The following is a 26,298-nucleotide window of genomic DNA, read 5'->3' on the forward strand; positions in this document are numbered from 1 at the left end:
GTATATGCTGAGGTATAGATTGTGCATTCAGTCCAGTACAGTACAAGTTTCAGGAACTGTTTCTTAAGCCTGAAAGTCCCTGTAGCTGAAATAGTGGAAAGTTAACTGTTTTAAGGTTGTAGGTTTGATTCCCAGGGAAGGCATGAACTGATTTGATAAAAGTGTCTGGTTCAGCAGTTTGCATACATTGAATATGTTCAATGTGCATACATGGCATATTGAAGTCTTGGTGCCCATTTAGGTGATATAGGTTTGAGTCTGACTTATAAAGTGATGTTTCCCAATCTCTCACTCTTCCAAATATATCCTTGTCCCATCTCCATTGCAGAGCACAAAAACATACATGAAAAATAAAGTGATCTTTAAGGTTATTTTATGTATTTGATGTCCAAGTTTCTCATCTCTAATGGGTATTGCTAACTTGAATTTAAATTGACGATTTTCATTTCAGACAGCCAGCTTTTAAATCAAACCTTTTATTCTTAAACTTAACTAACTAACTTAATTTCAAAAACTTTACTTGTTTGAGTATTTTTGTATGTGCATTTTATAAATTATTAGTTAATAAATATAGTTTTAAGTCCAGTGGGATAATAAATAAACATTTACGGGGCTACATGCCGTCTGGTTTTGGGGTTTTTGCGGGCTACTCTGAAGATCTTCTGCTTTTACCCAACCCTATACCCAATGGGCACTTTCATAAGGATTCATATGCCTGGTGTTTTCTGAATGTTGCCATGGTTGCAAGCCACCCAACAAACCTTCTAGAAACTGGGTTACCAGCAGGCTGAGATGAATTATGACTCAGCAAACTGAAAGTTACATCACCATCACATATTATATATATTTATCCTTTTAGAACATTAAACATGTAGTGGGTGTGGTTTTTATATCTAATAACTAATGCCCATTTATTTACCTTTTTGTTGTGTTAAAAAAGTTTACCATTGGTGTATAGAAGTCCATTTCTGCTACATAATAAAAAAACATGCTTTGGTAAATCAGAATTATGACATAAAAGTCAAAATTATGAGATGTTAAGTCATAATTTTGTAATTATGAAAAATTAATTTGAACTTTTTATTTCATATTTATGACTTAGTATCTCTAAATTTTGACTGTCATGATTTCAATGTTTTTATCATAATTATAACTTAGTATCTCATCATTTTGATTTTTTTTTTTAATCTCATAATTATAAATCCTAATTATGATTTACATGATTTTTTTTCTTCCATTCAAAAATGAGCTTCCATACAGTGGCCACTTTTGGTAATATCAGGCATTTTTATGATTTCTGAACTGATAAAATATTCAACTTTGATATTTGTAAATGACTTGGTGTCTGATAATACATAAATTAATATTAAAAAGTAAAATTGCATTTGTGCTGGCATGTAATCCTGTCATTTCTACAGAATATCTGGTTGATCTGTGGTGATGTAAAATTTGCTTAATTTACATTTTACTGCCTGTGGCCACAGTTTTTTTTTTTTTTTTTTTTTTTTTTTTTTCAGTTGAATTCCATCAGACACACTGTGGTGTGACAACATCAGTTCTCTGAATCTGAACCTCAGAAATAATCTTAAATGAGTCTGACTCTCCACTTAAAACCACTGTGATCTTGACAGGGATAAATGGATTGGAAACCATGAAAATGCTATCTGGCATCACTACGTGGCATTACTGGGCGAAAGCGACTTATTAAGCGGAAAACAGCAGGTTAAACTAATTAAAGGGTCCAGGATGTGTCACATTTGTCAGTTGGACTGAAAATGCAAGCAGTAACAAAGTCATTCCTCAAAAGAAATAAATAATTTATAGAAGAGTGTAGGGTGATCTGATTGAATTCATGCATAATTTAATGGCCCTCACACACCGCAAAACATTTAACCTAACATTCAGAGGCAAAAAAAAAAAGACATGTTTAGCTGTAAATCCTAAAATGTAAAATATCATACCAAGTGGCATTTATTTTCAAGAAATAAGACTTCAGAGAAATGGGATGAAGTGCAACGCGCATATGGCAGAATAAGTCCTGCCTTCTATATAAAAGACCCACACTGTGTCCAAAATCGAATACTTCCCTACTATATAATATGCAGAAAATGTTCAAATACATAGTATTTGCAAAAACAGTCAGTAAAAAGTCCTTGAATGACCTACTACTTCCGCCGAGATGAAGTGCACATTCAATATACACCAGTGAGACCACAGGTGAGGATTTATGAATAGAAAGTGATGCAACGCAACTGACCCTGGTAGGTCACGTGACAGTAACAACATGGCCGAATTTCATTCATACTACCCATACTACCCACGTGATTTTGTACACAGCCCCATAGTCCCTACTTGATAAAGTCATTGCGTCACTGCAGCTGTCCTGTCAGTGTCCTTGGATGCAAGTTTAGTTGTACATGCGCAATGGCTGGTCTAGTCTGAAAAATATGCTTTTTGTAATGTTTTATTAACAAAGTTCAGGAGGAACAAGGTCAAATAATCTATCCAATCATCACATCATCTCAACCAGCTGTCAACAATCAGTAATCAACATATCTACCCAAACAGCATGAGAGCAGGCCTAAATATAATCACAGTCCAGTCACCCATGATTCCTCGACAGTTTTCAGCATCCCTCCACCACCCCGTCTCCTCACACTCACCTGGTTAATTCCTAACCTGAAGTGTGTGTGTGTGTGTGTGTGTGTGTGTGTGTGTGTGTGTTGGGTACTCTGGGTTCGGGCCAAGTACTGAGCTCGGAGGCCTCTCCCCAGACAGCACGCCAAATACGCATACCATTTATTATATCTGACTTATTTGTGAGTGTGAACTCGTGAAATGCCATTTGAGCACAACAAACAATATTTATGGGACAACTGACCCTTTGCTTAGCCACGCCCGAAAACCGCCACAGGCCAATCGTGGTTTTGCAACCGTAACTAGGTGCGGGAAGTCTGTCAAGCTTTCGAGCGAGGGAAACATGCCAAAGCATTGTGCGTATGGATTGTGTAAATCTGATACCCAGTATCCTAAAAGTTTGGATGGGGTGGTGGAATTTTTCCCCTTCCCGAAACCTAAAACCCAAGGGGAGAAATGCCGGTGTTCTGACAATTTGTGCTACCCTGTCAGATTTTGCTACCTCCCATTGAAACAGTAGGTAGCAAAATCTGAAAAATGCTACCTGCTATTAACATCTACACCTACCCCAACCCTAAACCTACCCTTACCCGAGTAGGACAATCTGACGGGTAGGTTAGCTTGTTCATAATGCATATATTTGAATGTAAAATAAGATGATTAAAGGCAAGACACAGTAGCCTGGCGTGCTAAAAACAGAAGCGGGAGAATGTTATCATTGCAAAGTGGTCAGGCTAATGTCTTGTGTTTATTCCATAAGACTTATGGATAAGCTGTTTGATTTAAAATTATTAGGTTATTTTCACAAATTTCACTTAACCTGCTGTGGATGACCAAAGCTGTTCCTCAATTTGTGTTTCCCATTTGAATGGTCAGCGTATGAGGCGGATGCTGCTTGCACTGAGACCTATAGGCTTTAGCTTCAATTTTGATCAAATTATTTTCTAATCGGTTGCATATTATAGACCCCTTAATCGCCTACGTCACTGTGACGTCACCGCTCTACCTGGAGGCAAAACATAAATAAGAACTCATAGCAGGCGCGCTAAAAGTTTGAGGTTTTGACTTTAAAATGTCATCTTGTTGTGTTTTTGGCTGCCAGAATAGAAGGAACAGGACTTTTGGTTCAAAACTAAAGTTTTACCAGATCCCGGCAGACATTCCTTCACAGAAATCAAAAAGATAATTGTGGTTGAATGCAATACGGCGTACAGACTGGACGAAGACGATCATAAATGATACTCGTGTTTGCAGTGCACACTTCATATCAGGTCAAATAATCGATGCATATGTAATGGTGTGTTGGTTTTATCTAGTACAAATCAGCAAGTTTCTGTTTTATAGGTGAAAAGTCCCCAACTTTCAGCGCACTAGCTAGCTTAAATGTTAAACAAACATACAGCGATAGATGTGTGTGCCATCCTTTGAATGGTCTCTTAAAATAATCCACATTGCTAGCCATAATCATAGTTAGCCCAGCGTTAGTTACATTAGACAATAAGCCATGACAAAATTCCCCGAACCACCCGAAAGTAATTCATATGTTGTCTAGGAAATATCCAAAACTTAATTTACAAAATAGCTGTCACGGTCCCGCAGAGTCAGTGACTGTACATATTCAGACAGTTCTGAACCTTCTTCTGCATCTACTGTATGTTTAATAAATCCCTCCTAAAACATGCTAGCTTACGCTTGTCAACATTGCGTCCAGCGTCTCTTTTTGCCTCCAGCTAAGCCCCGCTCACCAGGAAATGTTGCAATGTTTACAAACTTTTAAGGGGTCTATATCGTGGATATATCCCTCGAATGCATACTGCAGTCCCTTTTGTCTTGCTCTCTCAAATATTTCACCTATTCGCCAAAAATTACTAATTATCTCCTTGGAAATGTCTGACACCGGTGCATACATACTCTAGACTTGCCAGGCGCAGTAACTAAGGAGGGCGGGGCTTAGCGAAGGGTCCACTGAAGTCAGATGTTATTGCTGATTTGAAATATGTTATTTAATTGTGAGTTTGGCCAGCAGTTTTTGAGATTTCAGATTTCTCTCATTCAAGTGGATAGGACTTGGTCTTGGATGCCCAAAATAGCTGCCCGGAAGTGTTGCAAATATAGCCGCTGAGTGAACTGACTTTCCTTGGAAGGGACTTTGGTACAACACACTTTTCAAATAGAGTATTAGCATTATAAGGTTTGAAATGATAAAACAAGATACAGTATGTTGTTCAAAATAATTACATTTTCTGGTTGTCAACTATTAGTGGATCATGTTCATATAGGCAAGTCAATGTGATGAACTATGCTTACTGAACTTCATACATCCACTAGAATTCACTTTAGGACCAGCTGGATGTGAGCATAAAAATGACTCAGAAAAGTAAATTTAGTTTTGGAATTAAAGGTGCCCTAGATTATGTTTTTAAAAGATGTAATATAAGTCTAAGGTGTCCCCTGAATGTGTCTGTGAAGTTTCAGCTCAAAATACCCCATAGATTTTTTTAAATTAATTTTTTTAACTGCCTATTTTGGGGCATCATTATAAACGCGCCGATTTTATGCTGCGGCTCCTTTAAATCACGTGCCCTCCGCCCACAGAGCTTGCGCTTGCCTTAAACAGTGCCTTAACAAAGTTTACACAGCTAATATAACCCTCAAAATGGATCTTTACAAAGTGTTCGTCATGCATGCGGCATGCATGCGTTGGATTATGTGAGTATTGTATACTGTTATATTGTTTACTTCTGATTTTGAATGAGTTTGAGGCTATGCTCCGTGGCTAACGGCTAATGCTACACTGTTGGAGAGATTTATAAAGAATGAAGTTGTGTTTATGAGTTATACAGACTGCAGGTGTTTAAAAATGAAAATAGCGACGGCTCTCTTGTCTCCGTGAATACAGTAATAACCGATGGTAACTTTAACCACATTTAACAGTACATTAGCAACATGCTAACGAAACATTTAGAAAGACAGTTTACAAATATCACTAAAAATATCATGTTATCATGGATCATGTCAGTTATTATTGCTCCATCTGCCATTTTTCGCTATTGTTCTTGCTTGCTTACCTAGTCTGATGATTTGGTTGTGCACATCCAGACGTTAATACTGGCTGCCCTTGTCTAATGCCTTTTATAATGTTGGAAACGTGGGCTGGCATATGCAAATATTGGGGGCGTACACCCCAACTGTTACATAACAGTCGGTGTTATGTTGAGATTCGCCTGTTCTTCGGAGGTCTTTTAAACAAATGAGATTTATATAAAAAGGAGGAAACAATGGAGTTTGAGACTCACTGTATGTCATTTCCATGTACTGAACTCTTGTTATTCAACTATGCCAAGGTAAATTCAATTTTTAATTCTAGGGCACCTTTAATGTAAATAATGCATAATTAATTCTAAAGTGACGATCATGCTAACCTAGTAATGATTACTAGTAACAAATATTGTGTTACTCATTTATTCTGTGTAGTTATTGACAGAATGCTATTCTAAAGTGTTATGCAATTAGACTACAAATAGTTTCTACAGTGAATTACAAGCGGGCATTTCTGTGACTGTGACACACAATACACATCTGATCCCAACATTCACCATCCACATGTCAAGATAGACTGAAACTGTGTCATTGCGAGGTTTTACCATGTAATTTTATCAGATGTGATTCTGCTCATTTATACTGACTGAGAAGTATATGTTTTAAAAACTTAATGAAGACAATGAAGCTGAGCGAAAAGACAAGTCTTCACTCCTTATTGCGAAAGAGAGTGATTCAGCTGTATTGTAGACTGTCAATGACCTAACAGTTTCCTCCACAGCCTCTCCGTCTGCGTAGCAGCTTAACCATGAGTTTCCAGTGAGCATACTGTGAGCATACTGTGGTCAGGTTAGCACTGCTGCTTCTGAGCACAGGAGTCACAATTCATCCGACTTCTCACTTACACCTTTTTCCTCTTTTGTGAGAAGGAATTGAGGTGGCAATTTACAATTTACATTTACGCAAGCATTCATGGTGAAATGAGTTTTATTTTAAAGTTATTGAGAAAGCAGAAATTTCCCATTCAAATTAGGCATGCTGCTAGTTTTAATAAAACTTTAAAAGTGTTAAAAATCTCAAAGCGCTTTACAAGCATAAAAATAAAGTGAAATAAAAAATAAGCATCATACATATAACACAAATAAATCACATAAAAGCTATTCTGAAAAAAAAAAAAAGGTTTTAAGAGCAGATTTAAAAACACTAAAGGATTCAACCTGTCTGATCTCAAAGGGAAGAGAATTCCAAAGTTTTGGTGCACAAGCAGAAAAAGGCTGGTCACTACACTGGTGACTACAGTGGTCAAATCTTAATGCTATGAAGCAACGAGAATACTTTTTGTGTGCCAAAACACAAAATAATGACTTTATTTAACAATATCTAGTGATGGATGATTTCAAAACACTGCTTCATGAAGCTTCGAAGCTTTATGAATCTTTTGTTTCAAATCAGTGGTTCGGAGCACGTATCAAACTGCCAAAGTCACATGATTTCAGTAAACAAGGCTTCGTTATGTCATAAGTGTTTTAAAATTTCAATTGTTCCCCACTGGGGGGCGTGACTTTGGCAGTTTGATGCGCACTCCAAACCACTGATTTGAAACAAAAGATTCGCAAAGCTTTGAAGCTTCGTGAAGCAGTGTGTTGAAATCGCCCATCACTAGATATTGTTGAATAAAGTCATTATTTTTTTATTTTTTGTTTTGGTGCACAAAAAGTATTTTCATCGCTTCATAACATTAAGGTTGAACCACTGTAGTCACATGAACGGTTTTAAATACATCTTTAGTAGCTTTCTGGGCACTGAAAGTGTTAATTGTCTTGCTGGCAATGCAGGCCTCACTGAGCCATCGGATTTAATGAAAAAACATCTTAATTTGTATTCCGAAGATGAACAAAGGTCTTTCAGGTGTAGAACCACATGAGGGCGAGTAATTAATGACAGAATTTTCTTTTTTGGGTGAACTAACCCTTTCAAAGTTGTGACAAGTAATGTGGCACTATACCATGCAAACCCTTGTAGGTCAGCATGAGAATTTTAAAATCAATCCGAAATCTGACAGGGAGCCAGTGCAATGACTCTAAAACTGGAGAGATGTGCTCACTTGTCCTGGTCCTTGTCAGGATTCTAGCAGCAGAATTTTGAACAGACTGCAATTCATTTAAGGTAGATTTAGAAAACCCAGCAAGAAGAGCATTACAGTAATCGATGCATGAAAAAACAAGTGTTGATCAGTTTTTCAGCAACAGAGAAGGATAACATGGGGAGCAGTCTTGCAATGTTTCTGAGATTAAAGAATTAAATTTTAACTGTATTCTAGACATGAGGATCAAATGTTAAGTTTGTGTAAAAAAATCACCCCCCCCCCCTTTTTTTTTTTATGGAAACTGTAGAGCAGAACCTTTCACTTGTAGGGTTAGAAGACCGGATTTATTCATTTGATGGTGTGAACTGATAAGCATTACCACTGTCTTATCACTATTAAGACAGAAATGCAGTGTTCAAGAAAGCCAATAGCTGCATTATCACCAGGTTTTGTATGAATATAAATCTGGGTGTCATCTGCGTAGAAATGGAACTTAAGACCTTAAGAAATGGAACTTGTACATGCTAAAAAGAATGGGACTCAAAATCAAACCCCGTGGGACAACTAATTGAACTGATCCAACTTTGGACCAACATCCACCCAAAGAAATAAACTACTTATGGCATTGAACAGTGACCAGCATCACACTTCTTACAAAAGATGCAAAAGTCTCACAGAATGATCCCATGCAACACGTGCCATATATTCCAAGTGTTCAGGTGGTATACAACAGGGTTTGAAGAAAAACAAACCAAAATTTAGTATAGGCCTATTATTTAACAAAAATCCTGACCTTGGCCATTGGTCTTCTGTGCATGGCTTCGTGTGACTCAAAGTTCACTCCGTCTCACCGAGAAAAAGCTCACAAGTTCTGAGAAATCAAGATTAATAAATAGTCTATGTGACATAAAATGAAACGCCTAGGACATTCTTATAACTATCTCTTTTTGCATTTCACAGTGATAAGTTTTCATTTTTAAGTTAACTACATGAATTATTGATTCTAACAGGCAAATGTGTCTTACTATAAAAGGACTTGACTGGTTGTTGTGAGTACAAACTTCATTAGGCTACCTCTTGAGGCTTCAAGCTTGCAGTTTTGATAGCAGCATTTGCAGCAGTTGCTTATTGTTGCTTGTGTGTCTAAGAAAGACAATAGTGACAGAGAAAGTTATATTTATTTGTGCATCTAAGTGTGTCTGTGCGTGCATGCATGCATATGCATGCCCGCGCCCTTTCGTTGCACCAGAACTGAGCATAGGTTGGGTTGTTTGGTGGCAATGCGAGAGAGACGTTTGTGGTCGCGTTTCATGGTGCTACAACTTCCAGGAACTGCAACGTGTATACAGTGACAGTGATGGTAGAGTTCGCCTTAGGATCGGTTTAATTTGTTTCAAAACTGAAAATGTTAGTCATATAAAGGTTTTTTTTTTAAAAAGGATTTTAAACATGAATGCAGACAAAATAGGCTTGGTTAATGTGCAATTGCCTATTTTAAGTATAGGAATATATCATAAACTTTTGATTATTATAAAAATTTGATTATTAATGAACTAAAATGTTATTGCTGAATGCTTTGGGTGCACATAGCCTACTGTGCTTACCAAAGTTGGCAAATATTCCACTGCAGCAGAGTGCAATACCTTAATATGAGTCACTAGAGGGAGCCACTTGTGCAGTCAAAAGTCTAAAGTCACTGGGCGAATATTACTGTGTCAGTAGTCATGATTCTTTTTATGTGCCAAGTGTGCAGTTCTCTTGTGCAGTGCTTTGATACTGAGCTGTCCATGTAAATTTAGTCACATTTAGCAGTACAGTAATTAGAGGCAACAGAACACCGCCCGTCCGACAGCTATATTATTTACAGTCTACCCCGGAGCGCTATTGAAAAGCGTTGGTCATGAAAAAAAAAGACAAGGATAATGGGAAACTCTCAGGCTGATTTAAACTTTAATAAATTTGAAGGTTCACAAACAATATTACATCACAGACAAGCAATGTACATTAATGAATAACATTCATTTAAATAGGGCTAACACTTACAGAATTCTCACACCTTTTTTTCTTTTTTAGGAGGAGAATTTGAGTTGGTAGTTGAGAGAATGATAAGGCCTACACCTATTGTCTGATCATAACTTAATAAAATAAATATTACATATTTTTAAGATCTTTCAATTGCCCAGTAACATTTCAAACTACTCAAATAATACTTGAAATACAAGAAAATAAAAAACGTACAAAAATAAATTATGGATTTCAAAATTAACAGACAAAAAAAATAAATATATCTTCAATTATTCTAGGCTATATCATTCTGTATCGTTTAAACTATAATGCATTTCACATTAATAAGCATATAGATTTTTGTTCATAATGCCAAGTTACCGAAATGTTGATGCAAAATATCCGTAAGCTTGGCTTGTCTAATCAGTGCATGTAAGAATTTGGTCTCTCCGCTATGAAAAAAAATAGTCATAGCTTCCCTGAGATGTATTGGATTCAACTACAATTTGGCCTGTTCATTAAACGGTGAACAGAGAATGTGTTCACAGGATGTGACTTGATGGCTGGTGTAGGAGTCAAGCAACTTTCCTTTGAAAGCAGTCTGTTGATAATTGATAGAGGGATTGATAGTGTATATAATGACTCAAGCCACTGTGTTTTGTGTGTGTGTGTTAATTGAGCCTGGTTCCTTCACTGCAGGGTGTGTAGCTGGATGGTGATCAGTGTGTGTGTGTGTGTGTACAAATGTGTTTGACTCCTCCTACATCCCGTGTTCCTCTGTGCCGGTGTGGAGAACTACTGAATCTTCTCGTGTGTTCTCCTTCTATCCATGGCTAAAGTGATCCAGACCAAAACACTGCGAAACTCTCTCATTGCCTTAATGCGAACTCCTGGCTCATCCTGTATAAAGAACAGAGATCTCATAAATCACAAAGCATTGGACATAGATAGAGAAAATGTTTTTAATTTATTTAAAAAAAAATAACCTAGTTTAAAGCACATGTGCAATGAATACATGTGAGTTTACAAGCCTTAACAGTTTCCACAAAAAAATAAAAATAAAAAAAATAAAAAATTATCTACCTACCTACTTTAACATCATAAAATGATTAATTCATAAATATATATTTTTTCAGGAGTCACTCTGACATTTTACAAGCTTAACTAAACTTTACTTGTCATAAAAATTTAAATGATCTGATATTTATGAGACTTATAAGAGATTTATATATAATGAGGGTCTGCAGGGGTCCATTCTATGATATCACATCCTGTTTTGTTTTTTTGTTTTTTTTGTTTCCTGCATGTTTCTGCATGTTGGTCACGCTACTTGACTTTGATTTTGCAGACAAAATGTTTCATATATTATGAGCAGTGAAGCAGTTTTGTTAAATTATTTTTTTAAAGAAATAATATTAAAAGATTATGCCAAGCTGTTTAGAGGCTTTCTTTTCAAGAATGTCATCTAAATTAATATATTAGAAGGGTTGTATGACCATGACTTTTTTTGTTGTTGTTTTTGTTTTTTTTTGTTTTTTACTGAAAATAAGTTTTAATATACAAATGAAAAAACATGCTTATCATAGAAGACGTGTATTCAAGTCACTAAATGTGTGAATTGCATTTTTAATATATTTTTGATAAAATTTTTATATAAGCATCACATCACTCCACTGACCCCTCTATCTCACAATATTCATCATCTACCTTACATTTGATCATTTTGAGATGCTTGACATCAGCTGATTACTGTGCCCACTTGGCCGATCTACCAACGATCATTCTGTGTTTACCGCACAATAGGTTTCTAAAGTATTTTGAATGTGAGTTTTGAGTAAATATGTATGTGTTATAATCTTAATCGCGTTAACTAAATTGTATTTTCCACCCACCTAACTAAAGTTATCGGTATTGGCATTGGCCACTAAAAAGCTTGGATGATCATGAATTTCAGCAAAAACATGGCACACTAAAATAAAGCACAAGTTAACTTCTAATAAAGCTGAGGATGTAAACGGATAATTTAAAATGTCTCTTACCATCATTAAAGTGTCCTCGATTGTTTTAAGATTCTCTCTTGCGCAGATTGACAGTATTTTTTTGCCTTTAGGTTCCTGTGTAAAGGAAAAATAAATCAGTAAAAAATGTGCATGAAAATGTTTGTCTGTATATGAAGTATATTTACTATACCAAGTGGTAGATGTTACGGATGTCTTACTTACACAGTTCTCTATTACGTCCTGCAGCCTTTTGAAAGAATCCATAAACATTTTTGTCGACTGACGAGTGTCATTCTTCCACATCTTTTGGAACACATGTTCATCATAGATTTCCAGGATACGTTTAAAGTCAGCGACATTCAGTTTCTGTCAGGAGGTGTGCAGATCAGTTTATTTTATTTTGCCCAACAGACTCTGTTATTCTGAGTTACAAATGAGACCAGGGGTAGTTGTCACAGAAGCACAAAGAGTTAAAAATGAGGTTGGGGCAAGTTGCTGCATTTGTAATACAACTTATTAATTGTTAATTAATTAATATATTGATTGCTGCGGTTTGAATTTTTAACATGTATATGTATCTTCATCCATTTTTAAAATTTTTACTCTCATTAATTCATAATTGTTTAAGAGTTTAAATTTTTAATTTTAACAGCAGGTTCTTATTGTGACATACTCAATATAATGTGACAACATGCCCCACAAAAGGGCAAATTTTTGCAGAATTTTACAGAAACTAACATGCCCACACACACACATATATATATACACACACACATTTTAATATATTTTTAAATAAATAAACAAATACTTTTATTATTTTTTACTTTTTTCTTAAGTAACTGTGAAGTTTCTGTATAGGTTCAGGAGTAGCTTACCTTGTAGCAATTTTTTTTAAGGTTTCTTAATATACTATGGAATGGTTTATTGTCCTTCTGCAACAACAAAAGAACATTTGTGATGCATGTCACCCTCTTAAATGCACATATACTGGAGTCCATGTATAAATAAGGATACTTACATCTAAAGGTTGCTCAATGAGTTCTGAAGTATTGATCATGTCTTTGATCATAGGCAGCTGGATGTTATTGTTCAAGCACTCTTCCTGCTTGTGGCCTTGAGAGCAGCACAGGAGAGCACAGAGGGTGAGCAAGGTTACGATCCGCATCCTGGTTCAGTTTCAGAGAGGGCTGAATAGTATTGTACAGTCTGTACAGTGGCTCAGTATGCTTTAAACAACCAGTGACATTCATAGCTTTTATAGCTCCATCCTTTGTCAAAAAAAATTCCCACACTCATCATGAGTGAGTTTTTTTTTTTTTTTTTTTAACCTCAATCGCTGTGGATTGCATGCTGCTTAGCCGTCATTTTTCCCTCTGGGTTCAGTCACCTGTCGGCTATGTGGTTTTGCATTCTAGTGACGAAAGCCTCGCGCATATTGATTACTGGACGATGAAATCTAGGTTGCGAGAGCGTTAAACGTGTTGCCATGCATTCAAACCTACAGTGTGTTTCCTTTGATGTGAATAGTGAACTGTGTCTTGAAACTGTTTAGCTATTGGAAAAAATACTGTGAGAATATTTTAACCGTACAGAACATAAAAATGATGATGTCAGTGTTGTAGAATAATATATTTTTAGTTTCATATATATATATATATATATATATATATATATATATATATATATATATATATATATATATATATATGTATATATATATATATAAACTGTGACACATTACACCCAAAAAGTCTTCATACAGTGGACTACCATTAAAAGTGATAAAAATTTGGGACCAAAAATTATTCAGACACTTTGACCTGACCATGTGTTGCTTAAGTGTTTTTCTTTAATTGCTAATGCAACATTTTTACACCACAGACTGAACAAAATTAAGCATTGCTTGGTACATTATACATATATATAACATTATACAGTACATATAACTTAAGTTTGTGATTTAGGCCACAAAATATCCCATCATTCATTATTTTAAAAAAATGTAATTATTTAAAATGATTTGTTACATGCTTTCATCCCAAATAAAAGTAAAAAAAGTATTTTCTTAGGTCCCCCAGCAAATTTGGGGCAGAGGTTAGTAACAACTTAAGTGATCGTCGACATTTACCGAAACATGTTTTACCATGACAAAGTATAACCCCCTCTTCCAAAGGGCTTAACCACCTTCTCAAACCAGGTCAGCACCTACAAGACTCAGCAAAGAACTTAACCTGACCCAGAAAGCATTCTCAAGAGCTGCCGCGGTATAAAAATACCAATCAAACCATCCAAAGACAAACAGTTACAATTAACATTTGAGTCGGAGAGGGAAAGAGGAAGTAAAAAAGAAACATTAAAAACGTGTATTGACGGACCACTACTGGCCTGACTCAGTTAAATTGCTCAGCTCAGTTGAATTGAATCATGATTCAGTATGAATGAAAGGAGGATAAAAGCTTCCCAATATCACTTGTGGCAATACTAGGACTCAACTTCAACCACAAGATCTGATAGCATCAGAGGTGAAAGCTAAAAATACCCCGGCTCCTTGAACAGCTTAAACTTGTATGTGCTATTTTTGGAAACTTTCACTTTTGTCAGTCTGCGTATGTTAAACATGTCAAACAATAGACACAAGGAAACATGAGCCTGTAAATTCCCAAGCCTTTCATTATCCTGTGGATTCCATCGTTTTTTTGTATATGTTTAACTTTCAAATTTGTCACGTTAAAGTTTTGAAATGTTTTGAAAGTGTCCAAAAGTTAGGCACTTCCTGGGAATTTCACAGTGCCTCATACCTGCAGAGTGGAAGGTAGTACATACGCATGCAAAAAAATTTTGCATGTGCAAAGAGGGCCTCCAGGAAGAATTTCTCAGACAAATGACTATTAAAATGTGTGTATATCCAGCTAATAGGGAACATTCTTAGAAACTAGAGAGAACTTTCAAGTTCATAGAGAACTTTGTCAGAATGAAATCTATGAACAAACATGGGAGGTTACTGGAAACGTAAACTGTTACTTTAAAAATGTTCTCAAAATGTTATTTTTACATCATTCATAAGCAATTTATCTGAATTTACTTGGATGTTCATGTAACATATTTAAATGTTACTACTTACTACTTGTTTCAGAATGTGCAGAGAACATTTAAAAGTAACGTTTAAAAGGAAACAAAATTATAAAATGGAACATTCTCTTAAAATTTTATTTAACGTTAGCTTGTAAAGTCACTCGCCGGTCGTAATCAGACTCAACACCAGGCGCTAATGGACCTCAGGATCGAGCAGGAAGATCACTTCCACTTGCTAGTCCAAACACAGGAAGAAGTCCAGTGGGTCAATCAAGTGCACCATGTGCTGCTGGTGATGATGGGTCCACAAGACGACACAGAGGCATTTGTGGACCTCTTCAAGAAAACAGCAGAGGCATGCACACTGGCCAGTCTGCCTGATTCCACTGCTGTTTGGAGAGGCACAGGTAGCAGCGCAACAGCTACCTGTAGAAAACCTCCTGGCCTATGACGATCTAAAGCGGGCCATCCTTCAACGGGTCGGCCGCTCCCCGGAACAACATTGCCAATGTTTTAGGTCAGTGGAGCTAGGGGACAGCAGCCAACCTTTCGTGATGGCCCAACACTTCCGGGACGCTTACCACAAGTGGCTGATGGCCCAGACATGCAACGATGAGGAAGCGATTGATCTGGTGGTACTGGAGCAGTTCAGTGCTCGGCTGCCATGAGGAAAGGCAACTGCACAACGGCGCTGAATCAGGTCATCCAGGTGGTTGAAGACCATCTGGTGGCGTGCCCTGGGTTTGGGCGAGCCCGTCACTAACCTCTCTTTCTCCAACCCCTCTTCCTCTCTTCCCTCTCTCTCTCACCCTATCCCTGTTCCCAGGTTGCGGAGCAAAGCACCTCCTCGGACCCCACAGTGGGGAAGAGGCGGTCTGGGCTCAGAATTCTTCCAGGGGGCTAGATCTGGAACACAAGGGGGCGTGTCGGAGAGCGCCAGAGCCTCCACTCCACATTCACCTCTCCTCTCGCTCCACCAGATCAAGCCAGGCAGTACTAAATACCTGTGAGTATTAAGAGGGGTACATATCAGGCTTTGGTGGATTCAGGCTGTAACCAAACTTCCATTCATTAAAGCCTGATGCACCAAAGGGCATTTGATACCAGCCGTGAGGTTAAGGTGCGGTGTGTGCACGGGGGATGTGGTGGACTTCTCGGTAGTGCTTGTAAGTATAGAATTTTGGTGGAAAATGCATAGAGTTAAAGAATTAGTTCACTTTCAAATTAAAATTTACTGATAACATTCAACTTACGGAACTAACGCGGTGCCAGTTCTGTTTTTTCCATAAGTTTAATAGGGAAGGTGTATGAGATACAGTGTAAGCTTTTTGAAGAATATGGAAGGCGGTCTGGATGCACTTGCAAGGCTATCATTTGTGTTTATAAAGCATATACATTTTTATATTTTTTTAGAAAATGACTGATCATTTTACTAGATAAGACCCTTATTCCTCGTCTGGTATCGTTTAAAGCACAAACTGACGGCTTGGATTAGAATCCATGGTTCATAAATTTGTAAAATAAATAAATAAATAAATAAATAAATAAATAAATATATAAATAAATAAATAAAAGTATGACAAAAGGCTCGAGCCGCTGATTCGCATGCCTCCACTGGGTTTTCCCCATTCGAGCTTCTCTATGGACGGCAGCCCCGTGGGGTGCTTGACGTCATTACAGAGGTTTGCGAGGAGGGGACTTCATACAGCTGTGGTGAAATTCAGGATGTCCTTGACCTCCAAGCAAAATTCCACATGTTGGGGTGGCTCTCCATGGAGAATTTGCTTCAGGCACAGGACAGACAAAGTCAGCTGTGCAACAGTGGTACGTGAGAGCATCAATTTACACTGGGAGATAAAGAGCTTGTATTACTTCCAACATCTAGTTCTAAATTACTCACTGAGTAGCAAGGACCTTTTGTGTTTATACGGCGAGTTGGGGATTTCGATTATGGCCAACAGACAGGGAAGGTGCATGTCAAATTTATCATTTATCTCCTAAAATGCTGGAATGAGGTGTCATCAGTTTAGCTAGCAGCGGCTGTTTCGAAAGGGGAGGATCTTGGACCAGAAGCATCTGTCCCAGTCAATCCAATCTGCTCTGTTTCCTGGGACAGATCACCTCTTGCCGCTGCAGATCACCGATGTAGCCAAGTTGCTGGCAGATTTTTCAGATGTGTTCTTGCCACTGCCTGGTCGCACAGACCTCATACAGCACCATATTGAAATGATTCGCCACCTTTCATCGTGTCATGGACAAAATCTAGGAAGTACCAGATCTGGTCCAGTGTCAGTGGTCTAGTAATCAAGGTAAAGGCTGCCCTGTGTGGCAATACGCTCTTACACGCTCCTAACTTTAATGTCCCTTTTGTGTTGCAGACAGATGCATTGGACAGTGGGCTGGGTGCAGTCCTGTCCCAGGTGGTCGGAGGAGAGGAACGGCCAGTGCTGTCTCTGAGTTGGAAGCTCTCAAACAGAGAGACTAGATACAGCACCATTGAGAAAGAGTGTTTGGCCATTTGTTGGTCCATCCTCACCCTCATTTATTATCTCCTGGAATGGGAATTCATTCTCTGTTCGGACTATGCACCCCTCCAGTGGCTCCACCGTATGAAGGATACCATTGTGCAGATCACCCGTTGGTATCCAGCTTTACAGCGAGGGAGGCATGGTAAATCGAAGGCTGCAGCAGGAGAACAAGTATGGAGACGAGCGGTAATAAGTTGGTCAACTGAATGATGACTAATACCTGTCCCTAATTCCACTAACTGTGGAGAGATGGGATATAAGCAGCCCGCAGACCTTGGACAGGGAGAGAGACCCATTCCCACAGAGACTGATTTATTTGAGTGTGACTGATTGTGTGAGGCAGAAAGCCCCACTGAACTTATTTTCTTTTTATTTTGAGTTACAATAAAGACTTGGATTACTCGCCACCCTGACTTCTTTGTCCTGCTTATTTTTAACTGTTTGCATGAATGTTCAGAGAACTTTTAAAAAATAATATTTTCATAACATAATGGGAATGTTCTTAGAACATATTTTTGTTTACTGGGTATATTATTTCATTTTAAGCCCTAAAGAAATTTCCAATAATAAATTGCTACTTCTACATCAGTGTTAAGTGGCAGGGAAGAGATGAGGTGAGGATCTAATTCCAGCAAAGTTTATTTTAAAAAACACTAACAATGATAATCAAAGCTGGAAACAGACGCCCGTACCATGATGGTAGTTCAACAAACACAGGGTTACAGGATTAGTTTTGAGTTGACAAAACCAAACCAATCCTTTCAGGCTTTGTTGCTACCATAACACTAATCATCAACTTTCTGACTGATTCTAAAGCTTATTATATTAAATATTATCTTTATATATTTATATTCATTTAAACAAAGTGCTTAGTAATAATTGATGAACTAAAATTCTGGGTATGATAATTACATATATAATATCTAACATCTAAAATTATTATTATAGATAATCATACAAAAGCCATATGTAGCGACCTATAATTTGGAGTAGAAACAGAAGGAGTGACTTTATTGCTTCAGAAATGTGTCACTTTGCTCACAGCTGATTAGTCCAATTTTGATTTGAGATCTCTTACCCAGAACATAACCTGCCACAGAGCAGGTTAGCTGAGGAGCTTAAGTTACAGACTACAATTTATTTTTCTTTTCTTTATTACTTTTGTTAACTTTAAGTTCCAGCTATAATATTTCAATTCGAATACAGTTCATTTAATGTGTTTTTTGCAAGGTATATACCAATAAACATTTTGAAATAGTGCACTCCAGACATATTTCTTTTCAGGTAAAGTGGGCCAACTGGTCTGGCAAATTTAATGGTAATTTATCCATAAAATGATCCTCTATCTTAACTAAAAACACATAGTTTATTAACACATATTATGAAATAAACATATTCAACAGCATATTTAACAAACTCAAAAACATATAGCCTAGGCCAGTGGTTCCCAAACGTTTTAGAGTAGTGCACCCCCTGAGGCATTTAACATCCTTCCACTTAAGCCGGGCACACATTTAACGACTATCTAAAACATTCTAAGACTGTGCTCAACATACAGCTATTGTTTCCTGCGACTGAAGCCGATTTAAATACTTACACATGGAATTTGAAAACCGACTGTAATCGCAGACTGAACACAACTGGCTCTGACTGGACGCGTTTGAGCGCGATCAGTCATAAGTATCAATTTACATTCATAATCGGCCTCACAATCGTTAAGTGTGTGCGTGGCTTTAGGGAGAATATTTGCCCATTTTTTATACCTTTATAAAGGCAATTTTTTTAACCCTATTAAATATATGAGATTTTGTCAAATTCCATTAATTATTAATATAGGCTAATAAATAAAGCAATTAATTGAACTAAATCAATCATTTCAATCAGTGTCAACACTTTGCACTGCAGTGGTACAAGTGGTTCAGCTCTTGATACCACTTTTTCCAAAACAAGTCCGATATCGGTACTTTCATTTTTGGTACTTGCCGATACCAATACCTGTATTTTCATTGCATTTGTAATTTTTAAAAAGGTAGAGTTTGGGCCAATGGTTAAAATTTTTAGATACCAGTGAAATATCACAATTCTCTATTCCAATTTTGATACTACAGCAAAAACTACTACCCTAACTAATATAAATTTAAAGGGACAGTTAATCCAAAAATGAAAATTTTAATGTTTATCTGCTTACCCCCAGGGCATTCAAGATGTAGGTGACTTTGTTTCTTCAGTAGAACACAGATGATGATTTTTACCTCCAACCGTTGTGGTCTGTCAGTCGTATAATGCATGTCAATGGCAACACCATCTATAAGAGTCAAAAAAACATGCACAGACAAATCCAAATTAAACCCTGCGGCTCGTGACAACACATTGATGTCCTAAGAAAATCAAAGTCACCTACAAAGTCACTTACATCTTGGATGCCCTGGGGGTAAGCAGATAAACATCAAATTTTCATTTTTGCATGAACTGTCCCTTTAAAGGGGACATATCATATGACATAAGTGGGCATCTACCAACCCATAAAACATGAAAAAGGACAACCCAGTAACTTTGTTTTGACAAGCCCTTTCTCTGCAAGCATGTGAAAAAATTATCTGCTCAGATTTCACTCCCTTTGTGACATAATATTTTTATAATAAGATTATATTATTATAATATTACAGCCCCTTAATCTGCATGTTTCCACCCACGGCACCTTCATTTTGTTTTCACAAGTGAAAACAGTGTAGGCTACTAGTTCTATGGCTATGGCAAAAGTTTGAGCAAAAGCATGCTAACTGTTCTGTCTTTGGCTGCACAGTAGAGCACTAAACACTATTTAGAGTCTTATAAACTTGGATAGCCTGCAAAATGACCCTGTCAAACTTAATTGCTAAAAATATATATATATAGAGAGAGAGAGAGAGAGAGAGAGACCATTAGACCATTTCCAGCATTTGAAAGCAATCACAAACGTTAGCCTGGTGTGTATGGCTCTGTTTGGCAAACAGGTACGCTATGTATAGTGGCTGTACATGAGGGCTTTGCACAAAACATTAACATGGTGGCACATGCTAGTCGGGGAGTTGAATCAACTCCACAGCAACTACATAAATTTATCCACTAACCGTTCAGAAACGTCCAGTTGCATTCCAAAAGTTGTAACTTCTTCCTAGTCTCTCCATCAGTGTCCAACTCCGGTTTGAACAATGTACGGCTGAACACCGTTTCTGAAACCGTCATTTTGACTGCGTGTGAGATTCTCCAGCTTTGATGTTGTTGAGCAACCGAAGCGCGAACCGTTAGCCCGCCCTCTTTTAAAAAACAGGAGCGGGAGCAGCAGCTCATTTGTATTTAAAGGGACACACACAAAAACTGCATGTTTTTTCTCATACCCAAATAGGGGCAAATTTGACAAGCTATGATTTTTTTTGTTTGTTTTTTTTTTTTTGCTGAAACTAACACATTCTGGGGACACCAGAGACTTATATTACATCTTGTGAAAAGGGGCATAATAGGTCCACTTTAAAACATTATTAGTAAACAGTCAGTAATAAAATAAGAACAAATAGTCAAATTGTGAGCAATAGCACAAATAAATACAATAGAACAAAAAACATAGGTGGAGCATATACAGGTGTGAACATAGTCACTTTAAAGGATTAGTCCACTTTTAAATAAACTTTTCCTGATAATTTACTCACCCCCCATGTCATCCAAGATGTTCATGTCTTTCTTTCGTCATTCGAAAAGGTTTTTGATGAAAACATTCCAGGATTATTCTCCTTATAGTGGACTTCAATGGCCTCCAGATGGTTGAAGGTCAAAATGACAGTTTCAGTGCAGCTTCAAAGGGCTTTAAACGATACCAGACAAGGAATAAGGGTCTTATATAGCGAAGCGATCGTCATTTTCGAAAAAAAATATAACTGTACTGAACGTGCTTTCACTTTCTGTATTCTCCAAAACGCTTACGCTGAATGTCCTATGCCTTCCCTATTCTACTTACGGAAAAAAAAACGAAACTGGCGCCACATTCGTTCTGTTAGTAGAATAGGGAATGCGTAGGACATACAGCGTAAGTGTTTTGGAGAATACGGAAAACAGAAGCATGTGCAAGGCGTTAATTTGTGTTTATAAAGCATACAGTTGTTTTTTTTCGAAAATGACCGATTGTTTCTCTAGATAAGACCCTTATTCCTCGTCTGGTATCATTTAAAGCCCTTTGAAGCTGCACTGAAATTATATAATTTTGACCTTCAACCGTCTGGAGGCCATTGAAGTCCACTATAAGGAGAATAATCCTGGAATGTTTTCATTAAAAACCTTAATTTCTTTTCAACTGAAGAAAGAAAGACATGAACATCTTGGATGAGTAAATTATCAGGAACATTTTATTTAAAAGTGGACTAATCCTTTAATAACAAATAATTTATAGGGAGCTGGAATGTGTAGGTTGTTGCTAGGTGACACGTAACTTGAAACTATAGTTGCATCCCAAACAACACACTAAACACTATGCACTTATACACTATGTACTTATGCACTATGTACTCATCCGTGTAGTGCGTCAATTATATAAGGTTATTTTGTCATTCAACATCGGAGTCTGACAGCCCCTTCCCCTCTGCTACATAATTAAAGCTGCGACAGTTGAGTGCATGAAGTGTCCAACATTCCACACTTCATTTTTTCCCGTTAATTTAGTGCATCATCTGGGTATTTAAAGTGTACTTTTTCTTTTTGGAATTTTCAGTGTGAACGCACTACTTGCACTATTTATGCTTAAAAATGTCATAGAATAGTGCATAAGTATGCGAATTGGGATGCACCTTATTTCATGACATTCTATTTAAAAGTGTTTTAAAAAGGCAGCGCATTTCCTTATAGCCTACACTGGAGTTGCTTCCCCTCAGCCTATGACAAAAATACAAATGAAATAAATAGTGCTTTCAGGTAGGTCAAACAGCAGTTTTCAGGTAGGCCTACATAAATTGAATAAAGTAATCAAATGTAAAATAACACTGCATAGTCTTCGCTGAATATATTAAATATAGATTAATCTTTATTACATTTCCAAAAGCTATTCTGTAAAGAGCAGCGAGTTACTTCTTTGTCTTTTGTTGTTTGATTAACATTAAAAATACAGAAGACAGCAGGAATATTAGGCTGCTGTCACTTTAAGAGCTAATGCACGGATCTATTACTGAAACGTGTTGTGACTGTTTACGTCACCTTTACCTTTAAAGTCCAGTGAATCGGAAGTTGCAACTGACTTCAGTGTTGTGAAGTATTTCCGAGTGAAACAGAATACTGAATAAAGGGCAGGGTTTTATTTAGTGCACCATTTAGTGAGCAACTTTTTTTATCTTTCACCTTGAGGCAGTCCTCCTTTGAGGTGTGGCCACACCCACCTTAGTCATATTACATCATTTAAAGAAACAGTGTCTCTTTAATTAAAGACCATTATTATGCTCTGAAAAGGTAAACCCATTGAGCACAGTACAACCAAGCTTAAACGTCCCACTTTACCTGAATTCACCCTAGATACTACATTTCGGTTTGTTTTCACCAAACCCTAGCGTATACCCCCAGAACACTTGCATACGACGTGTTGCATGGGACCATTCTATGATACCTTTTTGTCTTTTTTAAAAAGCTTGATGCTGGGCGCTGTTCACTGCCGTTATATGGATAACAAGTGCGAGAACATTTTTTTAAAGTTCTCCTTTTGTGGTCCAAAAAAAGAAAGAATGGCTTTTTCATTTTTCATTTAGGGGTAACACAAATTTCAAAATACGTGAGCAGCTATATACTGTTATCGAAAAACTAAAGCCACCCACAGAGCGATGCTTAGATGAATATGTAAATATGTGCTGCATGCTTTCCTCTCAATAACAAAACAGACACAACAAAAATGAGAAAACAGCAGTTATTCAATAGATTGCTTAAAAGCAAACAGCTTTACAGTATCAAACATGAAAAACAGTGTCAGTGCCTCATTTCATCAGAAGCACAGCTTCATTTTATACTATAAAGTGGCAATCTTTTGTTGCTCGATTGCTCCTGTCTGCCTCGCTGCCTCTGCCTCGCTGCCTCTGCCTCGCTGCTGGTGTTTGCGTCTCCGTATAGCTTTGTTTTTTCTTACTTTTATTCATTGTTGCTTATATTATTATTATTGCCTACCACATTAATCTGACGTCGCTAGCCTGTAATCTTTGAATCTAAATCGCTGTCACAATGCGTTTGCATCTCGCTTGTTAACTTATCAGTCTCGCGCGCTCCTTTTCAACGCGTTCATCAAACAGCTGTGGTAACTCGGATCAGTCTACAGTGGTAACTCGGATCAGTCTACAAACACGGTGAGTCATGTCATCCTTTCCCACTGTTATCTCATGTTCAGTCTGTCACATGTTCAGTGTAGCTCTCTCTGTCAGCGACGAGGGATTTACATGTCATAAATGTAGGGAAATAGTCAGGCTGACAGAGAGAATCTCAGAATTAGAGACACGCATCCAAACTTTAATCGAGGATAGTAAGAATGCAGGGGCTTCAGATACTGTTTTGGATGCGACTAGCTTAGTGAACTCTGTACATTGTTCGGTTCCGGCTGTAGAGCCCGCGCAGCAGGGCACTTGGGTAACGGTGAGGCAGCCTAGCCGCGGAAAACACCACTCTTCCGTTCCATTAAGAACATCAAACAGGTTCTCCCCACTCAGTGATGCACCCACTGAGAATCCTGTTGAAAGTGCCCTAGTTATTGGCGATTCTATTACATGGAACGTGAAAATAGAGACACCAGCCACCATAGTCACATGTTTGCCGGGAGCCAGAGCACCTGACATCAAAGCAAATTTAAAAGTGCTGGTTAATGCTAATCGTAAATATTCTAAAATTATTATTCACGTTGGCACAAATGATGTTCGACTTCGCCAGTCGGAGATCACTAAAATTAACATTAAAGAGGTGTGTGAACTCGCAAATACAATGTCAGGAGAAGTAATTTGCTCTGGTCCCCTTCCTGTTCGTAGGAGTGATGAGATAGTTAGCAGATTATCATCACTCAATGGCTGGCTGTCTAAGTGGTGTCCGCAGAATAATATAGGTTTCATAGACAATTGGAAAAGCTTTTGGGGCAGACCTGACCTGTTGAAAAGAGATGGTATTTATCCGTCCCGGGATGGTGCTACTCTTCTCTCTAGTAATATGGCACATAGTCTCAGAACTAAAACATGACAAACTGGGGCCCAGGACATGAAGCAGACAGACTGGCTAAACCGACCGTCTGCTAGCTGCCTCACGTTACAGAAGTCAGATAATTCCCAACACATAGAAACTCTTGCACCTAGATATTATCAAATAGAGACTGTGTCTGTACCCCGAATTAATAAAAACAAAAAACTTCCAAACCCATTTAATGGTAAAAATTTAATTGATGTTCAACAAATAAAAAATAGAGATAATAATGATAAACAAATGATAAAGCTTGGGTTGTTAAATATTAGATCACTTTCTTCAAAAGCACTTATTGTAAACGATATTATCACAGACAATTATCTAGATGTGCTGTGTTTGACAGAAACCTGGCTAAAACCGGACGATTACACTACTTTAAATGAGTCTAGTCCTCAAGGTTATGATTATCGACACAATCCTCGACAGAAAGGAAAAGGGGGAGGTGTTGCTGTAATTTATAGTAATATTTACAGTATCAGACAGAAGTCTTTCAAATATAATTCCTTTGAAGTGATGGTGCTTTACGTAACATTATGTAAGTTGACATTTGTGTTGGCTACTGTATACAGGCCACCAGGGCACAATACAGACTTTATCAAAGAGATTGCCGATTTTCTATCAGAATTAGTACTAGCTGCAGATAAAGTCCCTGTTGTTGGTGATTTTAATATCCATGTAGATAATAAAAAAGACTCATTAGGATTGGCATTTACAGACATTCTAAACTCTATTGGTGTTAGACAACATGTGTCGGGACCCACTCATTGTCATAATCATACTTTAGATCTTATATTGTCACATGGAATCGATATTGATGCCATTGAAATTCTGCAGCAGAGTGACGACATCTCAGATCATTATCTAGTCTCGTGTATATTACATTTAGTGAAAGTGGCTAAACTGCCTCCCTGCCATAAATATGGTAGAACCATCACTTCTACCACTAAAGATTGCTTTATAAATAATCTTCCTGATCAGTTTCATCGCCTTAGCATACCAGACAGCTTAGAAGACCTCGATATTGCAACAGAAACTATTGACTCTCTCTTTTCCAGCACATTAGACTCAGTTGCTCCTTTGCGTTTAAAAAAGATTAAGGAAATTAATCCAACACCATGGTACAATGAGCACACTCGGGCCCTAAAAACAGCAGTTAGAAAAATGGAGCGCAGCTGGAAGAAAACAAAACTAGAAGTATTTCACATTTCGTGGAGAGAGAAAATGACTGAGTACAGAAAGGCCTTAAAAACTGCTAGATCTGCCTATTTTTCAAAACTTTTAGAAGAAAATAAACACAACCCTAGGTATTTATTTGATACAGTGGCTAAATTAACAAGAAATAAAGCTTCAACTTCTGATGTTTCCAAAGAGCACAGCAGTAATGACTTTATGAACTTCTTTACTTGCAAGATTGATAATATTAGAGAAAAAATTATAACCATGCAACCGTCTACTACAGTCTTGTGTCAGACAGTGCATTGTAGTGTCCCTAAAGAAAAATTCAATTCATTTACTGCTTTAGGAGAGGAAGAATTGTCTAAACTTGTTAAATCATCAAAATCATCCACATGTATGTTAGACCCTATACCGACTAAGCTATTGAAAGAGATGCTTCCAGAGGTCATAGATCATCTTCTTAATATTGTTAATTCATCTTTATCACTAGGATACGTACCAAAAACCTTTAAGCTGGCTGTTATTAAACCTCTTATTA

At 37.4% G+C, this 26,298-nt stretch overlaps 1 protein-coding gene across 2 annotated transcripts; it reads right to left on the bottom strand.

The window, feature by feature from the left end:
• Window positions 1-9,138: 9,138 nt before the first annotated feature.
• Window positions 9,139-20,645, bottom strand: il26 (interleukin 26). Of its 2 annotated transcripts, XM_048156102.1 has the most exons (7): window positions 20,477-20,645; window positions 19,555-19,671; window positions 12,785-12,879; window positions 12,642-12,698; window positions 11,989-12,132; window positions 11,806-11,880; window positions 9,139-10,666 (listed from the first exon to the last, which is right to left on the bottom strand). In XM_048156102.1, exons 1-7 carry the CDS (start codon window positions 20,589-20,591, stop codon window positions 10,562-10,564), a joined length of 708 nt encoding a protein of 235 aa, XP_048012059.1. In that variant the 5' UTR covers window positions 20,592-20,645; the 3' UTR covers window positions 9,139-10,561. The 2 variants fall into 2 exon arrangements, with proteins under 2 accessions (XP_048012059.1, XP_048012060.1); XM_048156103.1 differs by lacking the exon at window positions 19,555-19,671.
• Window positions 20,646-26,298: the final 5,653 nt, after the last annotated feature.

Source organism: Megalobrama amblycephala, linkage group LG14, assembly GCF_018812025.1.
Source record: "Megalobrama amblycephala isolate DHTTF-2021 linkage group LG14, ASM1881202v1, whole genome shotgun sequence".
NCBI classification, from domain to species: domain Eukaryota; kingdom Metazoa; phylum Chordata; class Actinopteri; order Cypriniformes; family Xenocyprididae; genus Megalobrama; species Megalobrama amblycephala.